This window comes from Apodemus sylvaticus, chromosome 6, assembly GCF_947179515.1.
Source record: "Apodemus sylvaticus chromosome 6, mApoSyl1.1, whole genome shotgun sequence".
Lineage (NCBI taxonomy): Eukaryota > Metazoa > Chordata > Mammalia > Rodentia > Muridae > Apodemus > Apodemus sylvaticus.
Genome location: NC_067477.1, coordinates 93719746 through 93743927, shown reverse-complemented (window position 1 = coordinate 93743927; position 24182 = coordinate 93719746). Strand labels below are relative to the sequence as shown.

Sequence of the window (24182 nt, the reverse complement as noted above, 5' to 3'; positions counted from 1 at the left end):
AACTCAAATAACTACTTCTTAATTGTTATTTTAAAGATAAAAACCTGTGAGACTCTTGTTAGGATAAACCTAGCAAACTGAGAAAAGCATATGGGGGAAGTTTTTGCCTACACTGGCTCTTCAGAGGGGCTGGGCTTGGTGATTCTAAGAAGTTCAGGCCAGGGCTGCAGAATGGTGGGGTTGTTAAAACTGCTGAGTTTTGAGGGGAATTGTTATCCAGTAAAATCTCTCTACTGCAGAGTCAAAAGTGCACTTTTGTTCTTTCTCCCTTTTAGCCAAAAATTGTAGGCAGTGAGTTCACAGCTGAATGAATAAACCTTAACTAGAGGGAAGAACAAGGATGATGGCACTTAAAGAAGAAAACTGAACCACAGGTATAAATGGAGCCCACGGCCATCCTTATTAATGGAGTCATCATAGCAACTGTGCTTGTATTGCCATGCTACCAGCACTAAGATGACAGTGACTCTGATCACTAAGACATAACACTTCTAGCTTGATAGCTATTAACTTTAAATAATGGGTGCAATAAACTGTAATTGATTTATAAAGAATAGTTTCTGAATAGTCTATAAAATACAGAGCCTGTAATTCACAGATCTGGCCACACAGCAACATTCTGAGGAACATTTATGTAAAGTGAACTCAGATGTCTAAATCACATCTCACACCACGTAAAATTAGATCCTTTGCTTTGGTCCAGATGACCACAGTGCAGAGAAGGTTGAGAATCCCCAGAGTGCACTGTCCAGGTCTTGAAGAACTGGAAACTATGGTTCATGATACAGGGGACATGAAGGATGTGGTGGTGGCACACCTAGCAAGCTTTTCCCTAAGTCAAGGGCCCACCGTCATTCCAGTACTTAATTGTCAGGGGCAGGAGGGTTAGTCCAAAGCCACCCTCAACTCTAGAATGAATTTGAGAGCAGTCTGCGATGCATAAGGATCCATTAAAAAACAAAACACAACAAAACCAGACCAAACAAACAAACAAAAGATACAACAAAGCTTCTAACAACAAAAAGAATTCCCTCTAAAACTGAGACTCCTGGGTTTCAGTGGAATCCTACATGTTCAGGTGCTCACCTTGGTTCCCGTGTGTATATGGTTCCCATTTATCAGTCCCAGCATGCCAGTACAGTAGTAGAAACAGACAGGACTTACAAAGCCTGTGTTCCTTACACTGAGTCTTTGTCAATGATGACACCTTCCCAGTTGGGGAAACTGACCTCCTGGCTATAGACCCATCCCATCAGAACTATTAAATATGTTGGACAATTCCGACAGCATCATGTGACTGCTGTGGTTAATTTTCCCTCTTCATTATCTCTGAAACTTTCCTCTGATTGAATAGAATTGCCTTACTTGTTCTTCTGGCCTATCCAGTCCAGGTCACAAATTTGAATTTGATTACTAAAACAGTTCTCAACAGGGGTAAGAGGTTGGATTGGGAGGAAAGAGTGCTTGCTGCTCAGCATGAGGACATGAGTTCAAATACCCTAAACCCGTAGAAAAGCCAGGATGACTCTGTGTATCAAGAACAACACAGTTAGGGAGGATGGCTACTGCTTGCTATCAGTCTACCTCCAGGTTCAACGAGAGACCCTGTGTCAAGGGAATGAGGTGGAAAGGAGACATCTAGCATATTCTCTTTGTCTCTGCATATTCAAGGGTGTGGGCATTTACACACACACACACACACACACACACACACCACTGTTGCCACCACCACCCACCCACCCACCCATCCATCCACCCATCCATCCATCCATCCATCCATCCATCCATCCATCCCAATACCCACCCATCCTTTCATCATTCAGCCAACATCCATCTGTCTATGTCGATAAGCAATAGTATGGCAACACCATTGGACTGGAAGAGTTGGGAGAACAAGAAAGGCTCATCTTACTATCTCAAAATATACCTCAGTGAACACATTGTTCCTCCTACTCTGAAGGGCATCTTATCTCTATGAAGCATCTAAGTGCTAAGGAAACTTACCTTGTGAATTTTAAACAGCACCTCACAGAGGTTATAGGCACGTTCCGCTCGTCCCCAATCCAGTGTGCTTACCTGTGGGTAAGAAAATAGAGACACTTGTGTCAAAGAGGAAGCTGCTTCAGCTAAGAACTCAAGTACTTCCACTATGGATTGATTCCACAGGTCTCAACTTAGATGCTAAACTTCCCTTAACCCTGGGTGGCAATAGACCTTATAGTCTATTGTGAGTTCAGATTCTGCATCCTCCTCTGGTGTACAATATGAACTAATGAATACAAAGAAAATACTTTATGACACACACTGGTAATATGAGAACTTTATACTCCTGGGGGTAATTTCAGTTTAAATGCAAATTTAATTCAATTAAATTTTAGTTTGAATGCAGAAAATGTAAGATGATTATGAATGTGGAATGGATTAGTGTGACAGTAAAGCAGACACTTTTGACCGGTCCTCTGTTCTTCAGGACTAAACTCTCTAGATATTTCTGCTTCAGAAATGAATGGAAAATTTAACAAATCAATTTACATGAATATGTTTTTGGTTGGTTAGGCATATCATATCTTATAACTATTAACTTTTGAATGATGTGTTATAATTTGTATACTCACATATATGATCTCAAAGTTAAAATGTTTCTGGTTTTAAAAAAAAGTGTGCAGAATTCTTAGCAGTGTCAGATCTGGCTCTCTTCTATTGACCATGCATGTAGTCTTTCAGACTATAAACTTGAACATGGTTTTTCTGTGTTGCCTTTGAGACACTGAGTCCACAGGTATTTAATTAGTTGGTGGCTATCTAGCAATTTTCTCATCACACAAAATGCTGCCAAAATCCTCAGATGCCAAGCCACTGAAGCCAGACCACTAGCCAAGAGTGTGTTTGACATGGAACCAACATTGATATGTGACCATTTAACTGATCACTGCTGCAGAACCAGCTCTCTGCTACTGGAATTCAACAACAAAATACTGGACAAGTGAACCTTGATTGAAAGCAAGTAGGATAAAAGTGCTAATGAAAGTTTGGTTTTAGAACAATTAGGTCTCCATGGCTTCTGCAATCAACAGACGGTAGTCCTTGCTGCATCTTTCCAATTCAAAATGTCTAAGACTTTTATACCCCCTCTCTTATGCCAAAGTGCTCAGGGTTGCAAGAAAACACTGTCCTAACTCAAAGACAATGCCTACTGAACTGGAAGGTGTTCCTGTTATCTTGTCCTATAGTCCTATTTGCCTGGGCAAAGGATATGCAGGTACCCCTCAGGGTAGAGTCCTATGGCCACTGGTATTACTGGACCAAAATAAATTGCACATGGGTGGGTGCCATATCCAACCTTCCCACTAGAGAAGTGCTGATTATTATAAGAGAATAATAATAAAAAAGATTAGGCACACTATTCAGAGACATGCTCCCTTAAGATCTGATGTGATGTTTAAATATATATCAAGCCTATTCATAATTTTGCCTTTTTAAAATGTAGTCTGTAAAAGTAGCATTTTCCCATGTCATTTTTTTTCCAGAAACAAAACATGAATGATAACTCAGAACTGCAGGTTGTAGATTCATCATTTTTGTAAGCCTGAACTTTGTGCTGGACATTCTAGATTGCAGTTATATTTTAATCACTCTAACAGTGCCATGATTATTACGTTGAGGACATTAGGTTCAGGCATCCTCTTGTACCAAATGCATTTTCTGCATTAGCTTGTCATCCGTATATAGCAGAATGGCCTGCCTTCTATGTTCTAAGGTAAGAATGGCGCTGGTGGTGCTTCTTACTGTTGGCAAACTTCAAGCCTTCCTGTGTGATATTTAAGGCATTTTCTGGGTATCTGAATTCCTTCTGTCTAATGTTCCTGCCAGAAGGTCATGTCTATCCAGCGGGGATGACCCCATCTCCACTCTAGCCCCTGAGATGCTGAAAGTGACTGATGCCCCATCTTGCATTCGGCATAAATCATGCCTTGCCCCTCATCCTCTCAGTCACTGTCATGATTCAGGGGAAGAGACCTTGTCACTTCAGAGATAGCAATGAGATAGACGGTGCTCAGGTTTCTGGGAAGAGACATTCCATCATTAGCCTTTGGGTAAATGCACTACCTATGGATAGCTTGGAATCACAATAGGCATCAAAGACATTGGTTACTGACAGTGTCTGGACAGTGGTTCCTCTTTTATAATAACAGATCACAAAGATGCAGAGTGACCTGAGTGGGCAGAGTCAGGAGGGATGGGGCTGCCCTCTAGCTTGTGTCTTTCTCTAAGCCTAAGCTCTCTCAAGCCAGACTGTTTAAAAAGCAGCTCTTTCTCTTTGTCCCCTACCCCAGGCTACCTGAACTCCACGTCTTCCTGCAGACTTGTCAGAGACCCAGACCTGAAATCTTCCCTCATATCTGGAGAAAAGACTTAGCAGATGTGTACCCAAGCACTTGTCTTTCACTCACCTGACACTGCATCCCTGTCAGGGTTTGTTCCCCTAGTGTACCCTGGTTGATGGCCCAGCAGGCCCTGGGAGAACACACAGGCAACTTGCTCAGAGTGGAACATGTGTGCTGAGCAAAATCCCACCTCAGGGCTAAGTCAGAAGAGTCAGATTTGATAGCCTGTAGCCAGCCTAGTTCTAGCCTGCACAGCAGCCTTTACCCACATGGCTGTGGTGTGGATATGTCTAATCCAGTAGAAAGGAAAATGGGAGACATGTTTTAGTTTCTCCTTATGGAATATTATCAGCAAAATATTCGTCACATTCCATAGTTTTCTTTTCATTTGTATTAGTTACGTTTAGCTCTAAGGCCCAACTGTGAATTCTGAACATAGTTACCTCTCACATACCTATCTTGATATCTACACAGCTGAAGTAAGAAACAGGTGATGTGAACAGCCATTTGGCATATATTTACATATTCATAACCAGAATATAAATGTAGAGTTCAGAATCTTGGTCTGCCCGGTTCACAGTGTTGTGTCAAAAGTGAAGGTCTGTGGAGCTCTGAAGTTCCCCGCCTCAGTGCTCAGGGCTAAAGCCTTGGAACAGCTACTGCACCTCCCTAGCTCCCCAAGACAGAGGTCCTTGGCCTTGTCTGTGTTTCAGATGAAGCTCAGTTTTCATTTCTAAGTCAAGTGACACTGGTGGGACAAGTGTTGTGGCCACCTCAGCTTCTCCTGTCACTGTGAACAACCAAGTCTCAAGTGACTCCAGGGTTAATCATCAGTGCCCCCTGCTGGGGAGCTGCATGGCCACCCATTCTCCTTGTCTGGTGGACAGGAGTCTTGTTTGTGAGGAAACACAGAGGGCCCCAGGCTCTGTGAAGGAAAAAGGAAGACTGAAGGGAGAGAAAGGAGGGGTTTTGAATAAAACCACTAAATTTACAGTAGCCGTTCCACATGGGAGCCATCCTCATCTGCAGACTTAAGTCCATTCTTTCCAGATAAACTTTTACAAATGATAGACTATTATCTGCCTAATTGACATTTGTAAAATTACCGTTAGTATTTCCTGCAGGCACAAGGGCCTTCACCACATAATTTATACACCAGTGCTATCGGATGCTCTTAAAATGTTTTCACAACCTTAATTTTTAACACATTTTAATGCTGTTTGAAAACACGAAGAGATGAAGCGACACCTTTTAGATTCTTGTTTGCAAGTCGGAAATAAATATTCTATCAATGAAGTTGAGCAGAGTGGAGAGTGGGGCTTCGAGATGGTGAGGGTCACTCATGCTGGACCCTGCTTCTTCCTCAGCAGGATACATCAAGGTAAAGGCTGCTGGCCCCCATACCACTCCTCCTCCTACCCTCTCCCTGAAGTCAGAAACAAACTGTCCTTGAATGAAGGACATTACATTTGAGCTCTTCCTAAATTCTCCATGGTAAGAATCTTTAGGCCCTTCTAGATTCCATTTCAAAATTCTGACAAGGCATGTTGAGAACTGCAGCTTCATGAATATTTTGACTTTTCTGCCATGTCAAGCTTTGCTAAATGCTTATAACTGGCCCTTGAGGTGAGGCCTGGTTGTGTTGTAATTGCCAGGGAAGCAAGTGACGATCGGGATATATGCAGAGTCACTTGTGTGGCTTCAAACTCCTGGCACTGGAAACTCCACTTCCTTCCTCTAGAGGGGACACATGGAGTTTACTCAGATGAAATCCATCCTGTGAAGAGCTAGGTGCATGCCCAGCTCCCTGCGTAAGGTCTACACAGAGAGAAGTAACTTGGGAGCTCTCATCTGGAGCTCTGGGCTCTGCCTATGGGGGTCATGAACACTGCGTGCACACTTAATAAGATGTGTGTCAGAACACCTCTGACACGGGATGCTCTGCAAGTCATTTATTGCTTGTCTCTGATCCATGAGCTGAAACATTCATGGAAGATTAAATAAATAATACTATATTTATTAAAACTTAATGTATAAGATTTGGGCAAACTGAAAACTATTATTGAAAATTACTAGCAATGCCAAGATATAAATCCAAGGCCTAGGAAATACATATAAATATTTAGGTATAAATTCACTTACCATATTGTGTGCATTGCTATGACAACAAAAAGCTGTTTAATATTAAAAGCATGACTTTTATCTTTTACATTTTATGTGCTTCAGAACCTTAAAAGTCACTTATATAAGAAAGCCATCCTGTGTTCACTTTGGCCCAGTGAGATGTTCCAGTCAAGATTTATTATCTCTGACATACAACAGGGGAAATTTTGGGATAAGGAATGTAAATAACTTGCTTCATATCCCTGGCTGGTAAGCAGAACAATTATGAAAAAAAAAAACCAAAAAACCCTGTACCTTCAAGTTATTAGCTTGCAGCAAATTCCACTGAGACACAGAATAATTCTTCTTCATTGTCCCATGCAATCTTTCCTATCTCAACGTAAAATATGCTTTGGTTATTGTGGACAAAAGATGAATTGTTGAAAACATTTCATTTTGTCCAACACTATTCTATTACATAAGGTAAATTTTTATCTTTCTATTTAACACATTGTCTAGGCTGCTTTCAGCTTTTTCCATTTTTGTTTAATGAAAGGCTGTCCATCTTAGAGCATACTGTGAGTGAATGAACCTCAGCCTGTTTGTCTCTAGAAATGGATAGACGTTGAGCGACTTAAGTCCATGGTATAAAAACAAATGAATATGAAACCTGCTTTCACGGTCTGGCTTCTAAGTGGTTGTGTTTTGTCCTTTTGTCTTTACGCCTTCTTGCTGATGGTGTACAATATGTAATCAAGGCTTTCAAATTACCCAGAAACTAATTATAACCCTTTCCTTTGTTGTTTGTAATTAGCAATGGAAACAGCTGTTACGTCTACTTCCAATGGTGTTGCTGGGCATGCAGATGTCATCACACTGCTCTACACTTTGAAGAAGACCCTTGTCCTGGATATCCTTGCAGTATGGAGGTCTCATGCTTTGAGGCCAGCTGATGTGACTAAGTACTTGTATGGGCTTCCTTCATACATCCACTTTCCTTCTCTTACAGAGTCTAACATTTGGGAACACTTTGCAATAAGACATCACCGGTTTCCTCTTGGAAATTGCTTCAGGTTGATTTGAAGGCTTAAAACACAAAATGCTTTTGAGGCTTGCTAGCTTCCCCCACCTAAAAATATCCAAATGGTTGATTTTCCCCCTCTATATCTCATTTAGAGAGTTTTCTGACATTTCCAATTCACTGAGCACAGCTGTAGAGTCTCACTATCTTCCAACAGAAGGGATTAGCCGGCCAGTGACCATTCAGCCAGCAGAGAGTGTCTATGTAAGTCACTTCACCTCCTAACAAGCAGTGACTTTATTATCATTTCAAAGGGATAGCAACAACAGCTATGTTACCAGAAAATTGAAAACTATACAAAGACATAGGGGCTGTACAAAGGAAACCCTCTACGTCGGTCTGACTCCGAGTTGAATCTCCATTCAAGCATCACGCTGCTTGCTTGGGCCATTTTATTTCTTTCACATAATTACCACAGAAAAGAAGGAAACTCCTTAGGACTAGGCCCAGGGGAAGCACACAGCACTTTAGCAATCATAATAAAAGATCCAGATGGATGAGAAACGTGCGCATGTGGTTCCCAGTGTTAACACTACATGCATGCTGCTGATATCGCTACCCAGGGATCATATCACACTACTATGCAAAAACATCTACTCACTCTGTTAGGTAAGGCCATATAAATTAATTTAGTAGCCTTAAGGAACATTAATTAGTTTTCTTTCAGGAAAATTTAATCACTGCTCATGAAAACATATAGATGATTGTAATGTGAGTAAATTTACAACATAAGCTTTTCTTTTAATAAAAAACCAAACTTGTATCTAGAGACATTGTTGCCCTAATCCAATCCCTAGGAAGGAAAAACACACTAGAGGGGAAAGGCAGTGAAGCAGCAATTCTCCTCAGTGAGTCTATTTCCCACCCTAGCTTTTCATTTTATACAGGATGCACACCCTGAGGGAAACTGGGGAAGGCTACATCTTCTGAAAATATACAATTGGCCCAAACATTTGTGTTACTTTATTTCACTTTAAGGGTAGAAGTTTATGTCACTATCTGTGTAGATTCTAATTTTTCAGGGACACAAAACTAAGTTTCATTACTTGTGGGTCAGATTCCCAAAAGTTAAAAAAAAAAAGTCTTCAAATGATGAGTGTCTGGGCAGAGCACGCATCTGGCTAATCTGAGAACAGTGTGGGTAACAACTGGAAAACAGAACTATAGAACAGCAGCAACCACTCTTATATTTGTGTGATAAGTCCCTCTAAAGCAGGCTGGTAGTTTTAATCAAATCTGGAAATTGTGTGAGAAAGGATGGCTTTGGAAATTTCATTATTTAGACATTTCGTTAGAAATATCTAAAGAGAGGGGCTGTGTTTTGCTTTGACTGCATTTTGGAGTCTTCAGCCATATAGCTGTCTACACCCCACCTCCATACCAGCTGATATTTAAAACAGAGAAATGCTACAACTGTTTGAACTGAAAGACAGAAATGGATTGCCTTTATGAATTTGAAGGAAGTCACTTGTGGTTAATCCATAAGCAGGACCCATTCTAACTGCTGAGGTCCTGAGGAGGCCCTCTGTCTCTGCCTTCTTCCAGAGCCCAATCTATCTTGTGCCTGGCTCACATGAATAACTCTAGCAATAGGGCCCCTTCACCCACCAGATGCAGAGGCATCCTTACCGGAGGAGCGCTGAAAATGTAGACTGATGAACCCCTCAGGGCTAAGAACTTGGATCTGAAGTTCTGAGAGTTGTCAGCTCCTTGGAGCCTCTCATTTACCCATCCCATGTGCACCACCTGCAGAGGGAAACCTTGGAAAATTAAAAGCAAGCCTTAATGAGAATGTCTTAAGAGCAGAACACTAACCACACTCAACACACTATGCCCAGAAAAGATGGCAAATCAAAGAAGCTTGTATGAATCTTCAAGTTCTAACTCAACTCAAGTAGAAGGATAGACATGTACGACAGTTTGTGATAAATACTCAGTTCTTAGTATAGTAAAGCTCTACACAGTAGTTGAGTTGTGTGCTTCTTGTACTTCTTAAAAATGTGTTGGTCCAGGGCTGGACAGAAGGCTCAGGTACTAAAGGCAAAGGATCACAACCAAAGGGACAAAAATGGGGTGTTGAATTACACTCTACTAGAGGTCAGTATTTCTCATTCTCCTATGCAGATTCAAAAATAGTTCATTATATTTTCAGTGTTTATAGTAAATATAAGTCATCACATAATATTAAAAAAATGATTAAGGCTTTCTTTAGAGTTTGATTCCCTAACAGTGAAAATAATACAAAACACAAGATTCTTCCAATTCAGAGAGTTTCAGTCTTAATCCGTGAAATGTAAGCTACAAAACCAGAATGCGGTTCAGGTGCATCATGGAAACAGTGATACAGTTTGAGAATTCAGTGGATGACCATCAGCCTCTTAAAGAACAATTACCCGCTGGGCGGTGGTGGCACATGCCTGTAATCCCAGTACTCTGGGAGGCAGAGGCAGGCGAATTTCTGAGTTCGAGGCCAGCCTGGTCTACAGAAGTGAGTTCCAGGACAGCCAGGGCTATACAGAGAAACCCTGTCTCGTAAAAACCAAAACCAAAAAACCAAAAAAAAAAAAAAAAAAAAAAAAAGAACAATTACCCATATTCTCCACATTTATATATGGCACATATGTTTTAGTAAAAGGCATGAGTAACTTCAGTTTGATTTTCCCATCTCCCCATTTTGTCATTTCAAGGAAAATAAATTCACTAAAATATCCTTATTCAAGAAAATTTTAAAATAAGATAGAGTTCCCAACTACTTCCCACCTCTATCTCTACTTTTTGGTAGTGTCTATAGGTAGTCCTGGCTGTCCCAGTAAGCTATGTAGACCATGCTGGCTTCAACCTCATAGAGATTGGCCTGCTTCTGCCTCCCTAGCGCTGTGATTAAAGGTGTGTTCATTCCTCCATGCCTGGCTTTAGCACTTTAAATGATATATCATATGTACCATTTCAACTAACATTACCCAGTGTCTTTGAGGGCTGAAGACCTAGTGTCCAGAGGTTTTGGATAGGAACAGAAAGCTCACAATCAATTCCTATAGCCTGAAGTAGAGCATCTCCGCACCAACTTTACCTAGTAACTCCTGGCAGTATTCACTCTCATACACCATAGACTTATCCTTAGGGTCAAGATGTCAGCTAATAGCTAAAATGCAGACAAGACAGACTCTGTGGAGAACAGCCACCATGGTTGAGCATAATCACTGCTCTAAGGTGTAGTGAATACAAATGAATGCCCCTCAAATCTCTAACTTTCTCATTTACTAGAATTTGCATGTATGAATAGAAGCAATATGTATGGATATTCAAGGGTGTATAGTGCATGTTTATACATTCGTGTGAAGTCCTGAAGACTATCTTGACTCTCCTTTCTCAGGTACCCTCTTCCTCTGATTTGAGTTATAAGTCCTCTCACACAGGCTTAGAACTTGTCAACTTGACATGCCTACAGCTCTAGGATTCTACCTGTCTCTGGGTTATAAGCATGTATCACCATGTCAAGTTTATTTCTTACCAACTACATGAATGAAACTCTGGTCCTGCTTACGAAGCAAGAACCCCCACCAACTGAACTATCTCTCCTTAGCCTTAACTTTGTCTTACACATGTTCCAAGAAGGTAAGTTGCACCAATGTGATATAATAAAACGACTATAATATTATCAGAAATGTCATGTGTGACTTGGGATGCCTTTAACGTAGTTGGGCTTTTATTATAAGAGGGGTTAGAATGCACACTATTTCATGATAACAATGAGAATTTAATACCGTGTCTTAGAAAAGCCCCAGGCACGGTGACTGCAGACAGAAGCAAAACAGTATTTGCACTATAAGACAACTGCTAGAATTTAAGTCCTTGAAGGTCTTCTGGATTTGGTAACATTCCAGATAGAAACCTGACAGCAGCAGGGTCTTCTGTCTGCCACCTCTTCTTATGGCCATATACACTGCAATGAGCTGTGACATGCAAATGTCTGTGACATGCAGGCACAGCAGAGAGGATGGAGACATCCAGGGGTGCATGAATGAGTGTGGATAAATGCGTATGCACAGTAGACGAGCAGGCACTGTAAGAAGCTGGAAGGTAAAGTCAGAGCTGCAGGTCTGGATTCCCACTTGAAATAGAGAAGCTATGATCTCTTCCTTCTCACAGCAGAAGAATTCAAATAAGGATGAACTATCCTTGGATTCCCGTTCATTTGAGGGCCACCATGGGTCATCCAAGCTTCAGGAAACCCAGTGCCACCTCTGAAAGTGCTGCATCCAGCATTTGGCTCTCCTTGTCTGCTCTGCCCTCCATTTCATCAGTGTCTGAGTGACTCCACACTCAGTCAATACCAAGCACTCACAGCTCACATAATTCAACAGGAATTCCATATTAAGGAGTGGCCAAGAAGCTGCCACTGTAGCCACTGTGACAGCTCAGGTTAGTAAGAACGTGAATCACTAATTAGCTGGATGTGAACTTAATTAAATTCCAAGTGTAATTTAATACTGCCTAGCTAGCACAGAAGTAAGTTATAGCTTTTGCTGTTATTGGGAACATTGGTTACCTTGTGAATCTTCTTTATGTATGTATAGCCAGTTCATAAATAATCTAGAGGAAGCTAATCTTATCTTTTGCATTATGATTTTTTTAATGACTTGCTGCATGTTGTAAGAAGTGTATATCACACTTCCATGAATGCTGCCCTGATGGTATTAGGTGATATAATTAACTGGGGAGCCAGGGCTTCACCACCTCCACAGAGAAGTACAATTTCATCTATTTGTTCTGGAATCCTTTCTGTGGAAAGTCCTGTTTCTTGCTGGGCCAGTATAGACACTATATTAGGCCTACAACAGATTGTGAGTACACACCTGCTTTTTTTTTTATTCTATATGAAAAGCTGCTTTCCCGTGCTACTCACATTCATCAAGGCATCAACTGAAATCCAAGTTAGAAATTCCAGAAGAAATTTACTTTGGAAATAAAAGTTTTTTTTGCAGTTTTACTAGAGTGGACACAGCCCCAGAGAATGCTGAGTTTGTGCTTATTGTCATTAGATTTATGTTGCATGCGCACATGTGTGTGTGTATGTGTGTAGATCAAAGGACAACAATAGGTGTCATTCCTTATGACTGTCTACCTTTTTTTTTTCCAAAAGGGTCTTTCATCGGCCTAGAATTCACCAAGTAGTAGGCCAGTTAGCCACAAGACTCTTCCTGTCTCTGCCTCCTTAATGCTGGAGTTATAAGCATATACAACCAGGCTTGGCTTTTTAATTTTTTTTTTTTAATTCGGAATCTGGAAACCAAACTCAGGTCTTTATGCTTGCAAAGCAAGTACTTTACAAAATGTAGGCCAGTTAGCCACAAGACTCTTCCTGTCTCTGCCTCCTTAATGCTGGAGTTATAAGCATATACAACCAGGCTTGGCTTTTTAATTTTTTTTTTTTTAATTCGGAATCTGGAAACCAAACTCAGGTCTTTATGCTTGCAAAGCAAGTACTTTACAAAATGAGCCATCCCCCACCCCAGCCCAACTTGGTCTTTAAGACAAGAGTGCTCCAATTGGAGCAACAATTTATAAGGTTAAATGCCAGGTGTAAGAATCTTAGCCTTCTAGACTTTTTTCTTTTCATTTTAATTTTATCAGTTTATTTCAATTTTTTTTCAGTTTATCCTGTGCTAGATTGTTTTATGTCAATCTGACACAAGCTAAAGTAATCTGAGAGGAGAAAACCTAAATTAAAAAAAAAAAAAAAAAAAAAAAACCCTTCCATAAGACCTGCTGCAGGCAAGCTTATAGGACATTTTCTTAATTAGTGATTGGTTAGAGAGGGTTGAGCAGATTGTGGGTAGTTCCATCACTAGGATGCTGGTCCTGGATTTTATAATAAAGCAGGCTGCTCAAGCCACAAGGAGAAATCTGGTAAACCCTTCATGGCTTCTGCATCTGTTCTTACCTCCAGATTCCTGTCCTGTTTGAGCTGCTACTCTGTTAAAGTTCCTGTTTTGACTTCCTTTGATAATGAATATTAATATGGAAATATAAGACAAATAATTTCCTTTACTCTCCAAGTTGCTCTTGGTCTTGTGGTCCATAATAGATGACAACCTTAAGCCTTTGCTTTTTTTTCACATTTATTTAGTATTTGTTATACACCAACAATCAATGGCTGCTGTGGGAAAATATTGCTTTTCTTTTTTTAAGGGCTCAATTTCAAATCCTAAGATGCAAAATGGAGTGTGTAGAATTTGGAGTAATGTGTACCCCTTTTTCTAGAGCACACCCAGACATTCAGGATGGCAAGAATGGTGTGAAGACCACCAGCATGGCATACTGCTCCTTTCGTGTCTAATGTAAAAACACTAATGAAGACCCTGGGCAAGTTCAAAATGGTATGTAAATTTTCAGCCCAGAAATAAATATGTGGGTACATAAAATCCCAGAAAATAAAACCTCAGATGTAAGCTGCATGACTTTGTTTTGCTGTACAGATGAAGAAACAGAAGCTCTGATGTCAGTTTGTTCAATGTTTCTGCCAGAAAGGACACAGCTGGGTTTAGATCCCAGGCTCTCATCAAACATGGCGATGTCAGCCAAGTGTGATGTGTAGTGGAATTCACCAGATGAAGGTGATGTCTCTTGATATAAAAGGTGATTGATGTTGGACATGCAGGCTCCTCAAAGGTTCTGCAGTACCAAGAGTCGTCATTTCACTGAAAGCTCTTGCTATCCAGTGACAGGAAGAGGTGAACTCCAAAGTTAATGAAACACATCCTTCTCACAGAACAATTCTCTTTCAATGTAGGAAAGTTGTTTGTTTCTGCCTGCAAACCCCACCAATCTCTGACGCAATCCAGATCCATGTCCTGGAGATGCCACTTTCCAGTGGCACACTGGAACTCACTAACCCCTCTAAGAGACCCAAGCTTTCCAGCTTCTTTATCATATGTGGTGATCGCTCCTTTGGTCACAGATATCTCAACAGGCAGCAGAGTCCCATGGCCCCCACTGGATTGGCTGGAGGAGTTGAGGACAAGGACCATGTCATTCCTTGCCGTCTTTGAAGGGGCCAAATCCCCAAGCATAGAATCTTAGAGATGCTTCAGAGTTCTGAGGGGCTAATGAAATTCAGTTTCAAAAACAGTAAATCATTTGTGGGAAAAAAAAAACAACACAAACTCAGTTCAACATCTCACCAGCAACAGATAAATTGAGAAAATGTTTATGTGTAAACCAGGTAGAGATGTCTTAGTGAATAAAATTGTAAGAAATTTATTCTCAAGCTTCAAACTTCAGTGGAAATGTAATATTTTAATGTGGGAAGATATAGAAATCAATGCTATTCTTGTTTGAAGACAGTAATGGAAGGATTAATCATAAAATAGCTAGCCTCTCCTTAAGCTATGTAAAACAAAATAGCTGATGATTAATTCATAAAATATTGAAAGTAGTAAGTTATATTTAGAAGAGTTATTATTATCAGTGTAAAAATGCTGAGTAAAAGGCCTGATTAAAGTATGGACTAAATTTATTGTCTTTCTCAGTCAACATTGAATTGACAGAGCAATGTTCTCCTGGGTGTCATTACCTTGACTTTAGCTTCTGATGCTAACCACTGTCAGAACAGTCATAAGCACCAGTTACAATAACAGAAATACATTGGCATTAGTTTTTTGGGGGTTATAACTCATGCTTCTGCAAACCTATGAAAGACATAGTCTGGCAACCAATGGACTATAAACAAGTTTTCTTTCCCTCATGTACTCAACCCAATATGTGGCTAACAGCCATTCTATGAAAGGGGGATAGGGGCCAGGAGCACTCACAAAGAGCTGGTGTTGAAGAGGAGCCTGTCAGGGGGAGCCTTGCCCTAGGTAGTGCACCATGTGAGAACATTGCCCTGAAGGGGTAGCAGGGTCTTAGACCCAACAGCTCCCAGGTCAGCAGCTCCTGGAAACCCCAGAAACTATAGATAAGAATGTTATAAACTGAATTCCACCCCTATAAGGATGAATTGTTCATAAAGAGTGGAACTTAATTCTACAAGGATGATTTGTTCATAAAGAGTAGAGTATTACAGATTCAGGGCCAAATTATTTTAACTTATGTTTATCTTTAGGAAGATTTGTGGCTCCCTCCAAGTCTCAGCTACCATCCTTGTGACAATCAGGAAGATCCTTTCAGAATGTATTAACAGACCACTAGCTACCACTAACTCCACAGCTAGGAATGCAACCAACATGTGAAATCTACTATGTTATCCCATATCTCTTTAAACAACCAACTTGATGTTCATCACTGTATTCTAAAAGTAGCTTGACTTACTGATTGTCTCTATTACCATAAAAACTTCACAAAACTGTTACCAAAGTGGAATATGGTTTTGGGGGGGGATTCCACAAGTGTTTGTGGGCCATGGTTACTGAAATTTGGCTCCAGAATAAACCCTCATTGAGTCAACAACATCATATAGCAAAATGATCCCAAGTTACACAGGCCTTTCTCCATCTTGAATCCCCTTTGTGCTCCTGCACAGTCCTCTCTAAATCCTGTTCAGATCACATTTTCTACGGAATACAACCCACAGGCACTATTTATCTCTATAAACACAGGTGGTCAGAACAGTCCCCCAGTGTGTTCCCAAATAAATAAAAAGCTTTTGAGTTCATGCATGAGGCAGAGTCTCCCAAATTTGGTGTGATTCTCACTAGCATTTCCCTATCTAAATTCCACAAAAGGAAGCAGCCACTTCGGGTGTTTGCTATCCTACTGGGCTGGAGGCATACACCTACCTGGTCACAGGGAGAACAGCATTTATTTGCCATTTTCATCTGTAGAAGGAAGACAGCAAGGGGTTAGTGTGCCACACACGTTAGTGCCTTCACTTCTCTGCCTGTCTAAATGGCAGCTGAAATTAATCAGCCCAGGGAAGTTCCTTGAAGATGAGATTCCTCTAAGTTGTGCTTATCTTCAAATCAGAGCAAATACAAATTTATCGCAGTAATTCTTAAAGCGGGAAAACAAAGAAACAAAACAAAGTGCACAGGTGCAGTAAGGTCATCATTCCCAAATACCAGCCCTCATAGTGAGGGCAGTGACAGGATGACAGATGCTTAAGCTCTACCGGAGGGGGGTGGGGGGGAAGTGTGGAGGTGGAGGGGGGAAGAGAGAGAGAGAGAGAGAGAGAGAGAGAGAGAGAGAGAGATATGACTTGTACTCTGTGACTTATTACAATGACACAATGATCAATACCACAGTGGGTAGTTCATTCCTTACTTATCTCTCTGAACCATGTAGAAATGCAGATGGCAGTTTCAACAATTTTACCAGTGAAGAAATGGAAGTTAGAGGAAGATTCACCCAAGGCTATGAGCCTACATGTCTGCCCTGCCAAGCTTCCCAAGGGTCGCCTGTGACAGTCACCCAATCATCCAATCAGGAGAATTCTGCACTCACTGGCATTTCTTCAAATGTTAATCCAGCCCCACCTGTCTCTTTTCTGTTTGCTTATTTATCTATTTAGTTATTTAATTTAAAAAAAATATATACCCAACCAGTACTGTAGGGATTCAAAGTATGGAATATTAAAACTGAGACTGTAGAAAGATGCTTATTTATAATTCGGCAGAAAGATGGCTCTGATGCCTTCAGAGTAGAAATCTCACGTATGACCACCGCCCTAAACAGTTCAGATTATTCAGCCAACTTCTGTACAGCAATAGCCAGGACAAGGCAGAAGATGGAAAATGAGGGGACAACAGGCACTAGGCTGTGTGATACAGGATATCACAGGTTGCATCGAGGTGCCAAGAGTAGATAAAGGAATGTGGAGTGAACATCCAGCATGGGTATTGGGAGGGAGTGAAGACGGGAACTTGGCCAAGGCATTGGCCGTAGGCCAATCCTGCCACAGCTACATGGCTACCGCTTGCAGTACTTCATGAGAGACTTAACAAAGAGTTGATGTTCTCTTCCCCAGAACATCTCCATTTATTCTTTATTTTACAAATCTTGCTGACTTTGAATATTAGACATATCACCCAAGGCACAGAATGCTTCTTTCTGGTCCAGATGCTTTCAGTGAGACACAGTTTATGTCTTTGGTTAGGTATGCCCCTTTCATTTTTAAATAAATGTTTGTGTGTGTGTGTGTGTGTGTGTGTGTGTGTAAATGTTTGTACTCATGTCCATGTGTGCATACACTTGGGGAGGCCAGAGGAAAACCAGGATGACAGGATGTGTGTATCATATTTTTATACCAGTTAGTAATTTATCCAAATAAAAATGCTACATTTTATACAAAGTATTAAGATGCCTGGATACACACACACACACACACACACACACACACACACACAGAGAGAGAGAGAGAGAGAGAGAGAGAGAGAGAGAGAGAGAGAGAGAGAGAGAGAGAAAGAGAGACAGAGAGAAAGGGGGGGAGAGATTCCTGTGTATGTATGTGGCAAGAGAGAGAATGGGAGGGAAGGGATAGAGAGAGACAGAGAGAGATCTAGTCTGGAAGCTTCCAAATGTATATCTAAACACATTTTAATAGGGCAAGTTTTAGTTATTTAAGCTGGTTAGTCGATCTGTTGAAACAAGTGTATGTTCTGTATGCAGACCTAACCTTGCAGTGGGTTAATTATCCTTGGAAGCGTCTCATGATTACTACTAATGTAAAGAAGAGAGGGAGTAAGTCCGGGACTGTATGCTCACATGTTGAAGCATCAAGTCACTGATGTTGGTTGAGATTGCACGCAACCAGTCAGCACAATCCTGGGCTGTGGCGAATTGAAGGACTCCTGTGCTGGCTCCATCCAGGGCCAGCACCTCCAATGCACTGGACCTGCAGCAGGAGGGAAGACATCGGGGAGCCAGTCAGCTGAAGAAGGGCACCTGGTCACCAGGGGCCAGGTACTTCCAGCACCTGCTGTGCTATGCTCAGCTGTGACACACTTGGGAAAGAAAAAGCAGGCAGTCTTAACCTTCTAGTCAACAGGTATAACAGTGTAGCCTTACCAAAGTGAAGATCCACGTTGAACACCCTAACTAAGAGCTGTCTCAAATTCAATAGGCACAAGGAAAGCAGGTCAGATGGGAAAGAAGGCTTGCTCAGGTTGAAATCTTAGTTATTATTTTATAGGCATCTTAGCTGTAATTAGTTTGAAGCCCACTTGCCACCTGAAAACTAACAGGCCATTAAACACCAACACGTGCAGTGCTGATAGAGACTGGGATGTCCCAGCACATGCACTTAGGATCCACAGCAGAGCTCCAGAGAAACCCCAGGTCCTTGCTTCAGTGTGAACACAGGGAGATGATTGACATGAGGCTGACTCAACCCCAGGAACTGTCCTTGTTGTGAAGTCCTTAAAAGCCATACTGCCCATGTATCCATCTACAGCCCGTACTCAACACTGTTGTAATAACTTCTCAGCTATGAGTTCTGCTAAGCATGGAGTGGGAGGGTATAATAAGGGAGGAGGGCTATCCAGACTTTCCATGTGTGAGCAGTTCTCAAAACAGCTTCCCATGAGTAATCTTTCTTTTTGATACAGAGATCTCTGACAGTTCCAACCTTAATAAGCAGTTCTTGAAGGAGAATGAAGTATTTAATTATTTCCAGCTGATTTTCAGCCTGGTAGACTATGCAGGGCAATGAATGCATTTCTGAAGGCTTTGCCAGAGGATGAGCCTAAGGTGGAGGTCACTTTAAAGTGACGGTACTGCAGTCTCAAAAGATCAATCATGGTATGCACTCACTGGTAAGTGGATATTAGCCTAGAAACTTTGAATACCCAAGACATAATCCACATATTAAATGATGTCCAAAAAGAATGGAGGAGTGGCCCCTGGTTCTGGAAAGACTCAATGAAACAGTATAGGGGAATTCCAGAACAGGGAAGTGGGAAGGGGTAGATGGAGGAACAGGGGGAGGGAAGAGGGCTTATGGGACTTGCAGTGGGGACCCAGAAAAGGGGAAATCATTTGAAATGTAAATAAAAAAATATATCAATAAAGAAAAAAATGTAAAAAAAAAAAGAGATTTCCAGAGGGAGGGAGAAACCTGTAAAAAAGATATCATTTGAAATGTAAATAAAGAAAATAGCCAATTAAAAAAAAGAAATGTAAATGAAGAATATATTCAATCAAAAAATTTGAAGGAAAAAAAAAAGAACAAATGTGATAGATAAGGATCTTTAGTAATCATAGAAAAACAGGTCTTGGCCTCTGTGGGTTTCTTCTCTTATATTATTGACTCTAAATAATGTTACATTCAGTAATCTTTTCTCTTCTGTTATTTCAGTTTTCCCTTATTGGATACTCATAATACAAAAAGAATGGTATATTTAGTAGCAAAAATAGGAAGGCTATTTCTCATTTTGAAAGCTGTATTTGGGATAAATGTTAGTGTTCCAAACATGTAATGGGTGTTAGAAATTTGAGTGTAAGGAACTCCAAAATGTTACCTTTTATAGGTATCCTCAGAGCCTTTATGTGGTACATGCCCTGAGAATTTCCAGTGAAAGATTATCATATGTGGTGTAACTGAAATGAATTTGCCTTAGTTTTTAAGAAACTTACTTGCATATCCACATATTCTGTAAAATATATTATAAGAAAATATTATAATGTGTTTATTTTCAGAATCTTAAAAAAAAAAGTGAAGGTGCTGTCGTCGTTGTCGTTGTCATCGTCTCTGACTTCATAGCTGTTTCTAGTTGCTCTCTCTCAATTGTGTCTTCCGGGCAGAGCCATTTGTCTCTAAATCTTTCATTTCAAGGTTCCTTGTTCCTTGGTTACAAGGTATAGCTGTCTTAGACCTGTGTGTTCTGCATGACAAATTGTTACTTCCTCTATGTGACACTGGACAACATTAAAAATCCATCCTTGTGTTTATTTTGGACATTGTAAGGTCATGGGCTTTATTCTAACTGCACTAGGAATTCACTGAGAGGCGCTGAGCAAAGACCGATGATGAGAAATGGATGATAAATTTACAAAAAAAAATGTGTTGTAAATAGGCCAAAGGGACGGCATGGAATAGGAGAGAAAACTGTTAACTGCTAGAGTAACCAGGCAGGGAGAGCGCTTAGGGAAGCCAGACTGGGTAGGTGTCAGGAGGGGGAAATTAGTGCAGAGATTAGACTCAGATCACAGGACAAGGAGGAATCAACAGTGCTTCCAAGGTTTGGCTGAATGCACAGAAGTCTAGCTGTGTTATTTGGCAGCTGTGCAGGAGTAACTGGACCCAGCATGTGGGGAAGGCCAGACCAGGGATCCAGTTTGGACCATCTGTTTTCTTGTGATGCTTTCCAAGTGCAGCTAGGAGTAGGTGGTAGAACAGTCAGTGTGGGCACTAGGGACATGTCTTGTCTAGAAATAGAGCATCTGAGCTGTCCACTGTGCAGGGTCAGGCTGTGAGAAGGAGTTAACTCACCATGGGGCAACTTGGTCAGCGTAGCAGCTAGAGAAGGGGGCAGCCGGCAGAGAGAAAGGCAAGACTGCCTGACAGAGTGTGGATGCTAGCCTGGCATGCTTCCCCCAAAGCCAGCCCCCAAAGAAAGATTTCTGCAAGAGAAACAAGTGTTGGGGTTCTGATGTTCTCAGTACACCAGATGTGAAGACTCCTACTGCCCCCCAAATATAGAAAAGATATGCAAACCAACAGATGTGCAAATTATAATACAAGAAACATGAAGAAGAAGCATTGCGATGGGGCTCTTTCAAGAGCCCAAAGTGCCTCAACTACCAAACACACAGATATTAAAGTAAGCAAAATGTCAGACCAATATTCTAAAGCTGTCTGGTAAAAATGATCAAAAGCCTGAAAGAAATTCTAGAGAAGATGATAAAGTGGATCTAGAACAGAGGAAAATGGACCTGGACTCTATTCATTCTTCAGACAAACAGGAAAACAAGCAGACTCCAGGGTTCTGGTCCGCATCTGTCAGTGGGAGGATACCATCCACCCAGGATGATGTTTAAAGACCTATGTTGATGGAGTAAAGTCCAATCCTTTGTCTGGATCTGAGTGGAATCTCAGTTAATGGGACTGAAATAATTTTAACAGGATTTGATTATATTTTATGAAAGTATTATGTAAAATTTATTTATACATTGGAAAAAATTATTAAGGATATAGAAGATGGTTGGAAATCTGCCACAGTATACCAGAGTTCTCATCTGAAATAGAGATCCCTGCCTCACTTTCTCCAAGCTGCTGGAATGCTATATACAGCTCCCTTCTGCATCTAGGGTTCCTGAGACCCAAAGCCTTGTTCCTACTCCAACAAGGTGTTACACCCCCAAGATAAACCTCTCCAAGGACAGGACTGCTTCCAAGGAACCTGTGGTATCCCTTAGAAGGGATGATCAGCAGCGAACTGCCATCTAGTCTACAAAAGTCACATAAGGCTGAAGGAACAGTTGAATTTCAAGTAGTAACTACTTCTGCATGCTCTGGTGCTGACCATATGACATCACTGCACCACCTACATCCATGTTAGTGATCATATAATCTGATCATTCCTTCCTCAAATGAAAACCTGTTAGAATATCTCAAAGTCAGCTGAATATGATATATTGATGCTGCGTCAGAGTTCGGTAATGGTGATGGGATATGACTTGATCTGCCCATCAAATCCTCATTTTTAAGCCCTCATCCTTATTTGCATCCTAATCCCCAAACTTGTTATTTTATAACTTGTTCCACTGGAAGTCTCTTTTTCATCTTCAAACCAAACATTAAATGATACCCGAAGTATTTTCTGAGAAAACTTCATCAATAAATAAACTGGCTTATTAAAGGGCCTCACATACCAGAGAATAATACTACCCAGATGCTCACAGAGCTGGGGCAAGCTTGGATTCATGCACACCATGAACACTGCTCAACATAGAAACAAACCCTCTGGTCACTTGTGTCTTTTCTGTTTCATTTAGATACTGTCGGAAAATTGAAAACAAATTCTTAGCCCATGAGGTGCTTAAATTCTGCTCCACGAGCCTTGGGCAACGTTTTCTGGCTAGGATTCTACTGATTTTTAGAGAGGTGAGAAAATGAGTAAAGAATTTCACTGAGTCCAGTGGGTGGAGGCAGGGGGATCAGTTCAAGGGCAGTCTCAGCTGTAAATATGCGAGACCCTGTCTTGAGGGTATCCCTAGTTACAAAAGAAGGAAAAAAAATACAGAATTGTATTTTCCCTTTTACTCTCCTATTTCTGCCTTTTAAAAATGATTATTCTTTGTGCATGTGTGTATACATGTGCTCATGCCTGTGTGGGGATGAGTACCCTTAAAGGCTAGAATGTGGTGCTGGATCACCTGTAGCTAAAGTTACATGGGTGTTGGGGATTTCTGCCCTTTTGATGTGTATTTTTTAATAGGTCAATAATGTGCAAAGAATTCTTAGGCTTTTCAAATGAAAGCATATTAATTCTCTTTGTATCTCTCTGTAAGTCTTTGAGGTCAAAAATTAAATAACATGGGAGGGGCAATGAAGATACGCTACACATCTAACAAACAATGGTATTTAAAATGAACAATAAGAAGGACCAGCTGGCAGATACCCTTCCCTTGTAATAAACACTGCGCTAGTTTTCAAACATTGCCGTGGTGTTATCTTCTCCCTATGAGGGGGTTATTATCGAGGTTCAGAAACTGAGCTCGCACACGCTAACCACTTACCCAAGTGTACTCATAAGGCCAGGCTAGCGAAGGCAAGGACCCACAGTCACCACCAGGAGAGAGGAGGGGCTTCTCACTCCAGCCCTCTCTTAACACCTGATATGAAAGACATCTGATCTGGAGAAACTATAAGATCCCATGCTCCGAAACCATGGCAACTGCTATTTCCAGGAGCACATAGCTCTTTCTTCCCCAACCTCACTCTTCATTTGTACCTGGCTTCTGATTTGGGTTTGGTAATTCTATATTGGCTATGATGGCTAGTGGCTGTCATTTTCCTTTTTCCTTCTCGGACAGGGCCACAGACTGAAGCTGCGTGGGAGTCACACTGCTACCTGGGTAAACTGGCAGGCGCTTTGAGTCAGGTTTTATCTAAGACAAACCAAACAAAAACAACAACAACAAACTATGCCAGAAAATTGCTTGGCAGGAAGAACCCTTCACCATCTTAGGATCACACCTAAGCTGAGCAGAAAGCAGAGAGCGTTTGTAAAGCACAGCTTGAGAAGTCTCCTCTTAGCTCCACATAAGGAAGACAGTTCACCCTAAAGAAGAAATCTGGGTAGATGGTCCCTGGGAAAGACTTGGTCTTCATGGGTGACAAGCCAAAGAACTGTCAACATCAGCGTCATTTTTAAGACTCCAGAAGGAGCTCCATTGCCACTTCCTACATATGAGAGCAAAGTGAGAGGGTGGCAGTCCGCAGGGTCACCAGGGCCAGTCTCTATTCCTGACCTGGGACTCCAGGCTTCACAACGAGAGACAGATCACTGATGCTGTCCATGTAGCTCTGTCACAGAAGCCCTGGGGGGTTCAGACTCTATCTAATGAGCCAGATTAACCCACACTGGGAGTCATTGCCTCTAGAACCATTTCCATCTCTTCTCCCAACTGAGGCTCTAGACTTGGCATTCATTTTCCTGGATAAGAACCAG

The 24182-nt window shown here is 41.2% G+C and overlaps 1 protein-coding gene across 1 annotated transcript in view; it reads right to left on the bottom strand.

The window, feature by feature from the left end:
* Nucleotides 1–24182, bottom strand: part of Sntg2 (syntrophin gamma 2) — a 215740-nt gene that overhangs the window by 53855 nt on the left and 137703 nt on the right. The window contains exons 10-13 of the mRNA XM_052184744.1: nucleotides 18274–18403; nucleotides 16350–16388; nucleotides 9199–9315; nucleotides 2005–2076 (exon numbers count right to left, since the gene is read on the bottom strand). Of these exons, the coding sequence (XP_052040704.1) occupies nucleotides 2005–2076; nucleotides 9199–9315; nucleotides 16350–16388; nucleotides 18274–18403 (358 nt within the window). The remainder of the gene's footprint in view (nucleotides 1–2004; nucleotides 2077–9198; nucleotides 9316–16349; nucleotides 16389–18273; nucleotides 18404–24182) is intronic.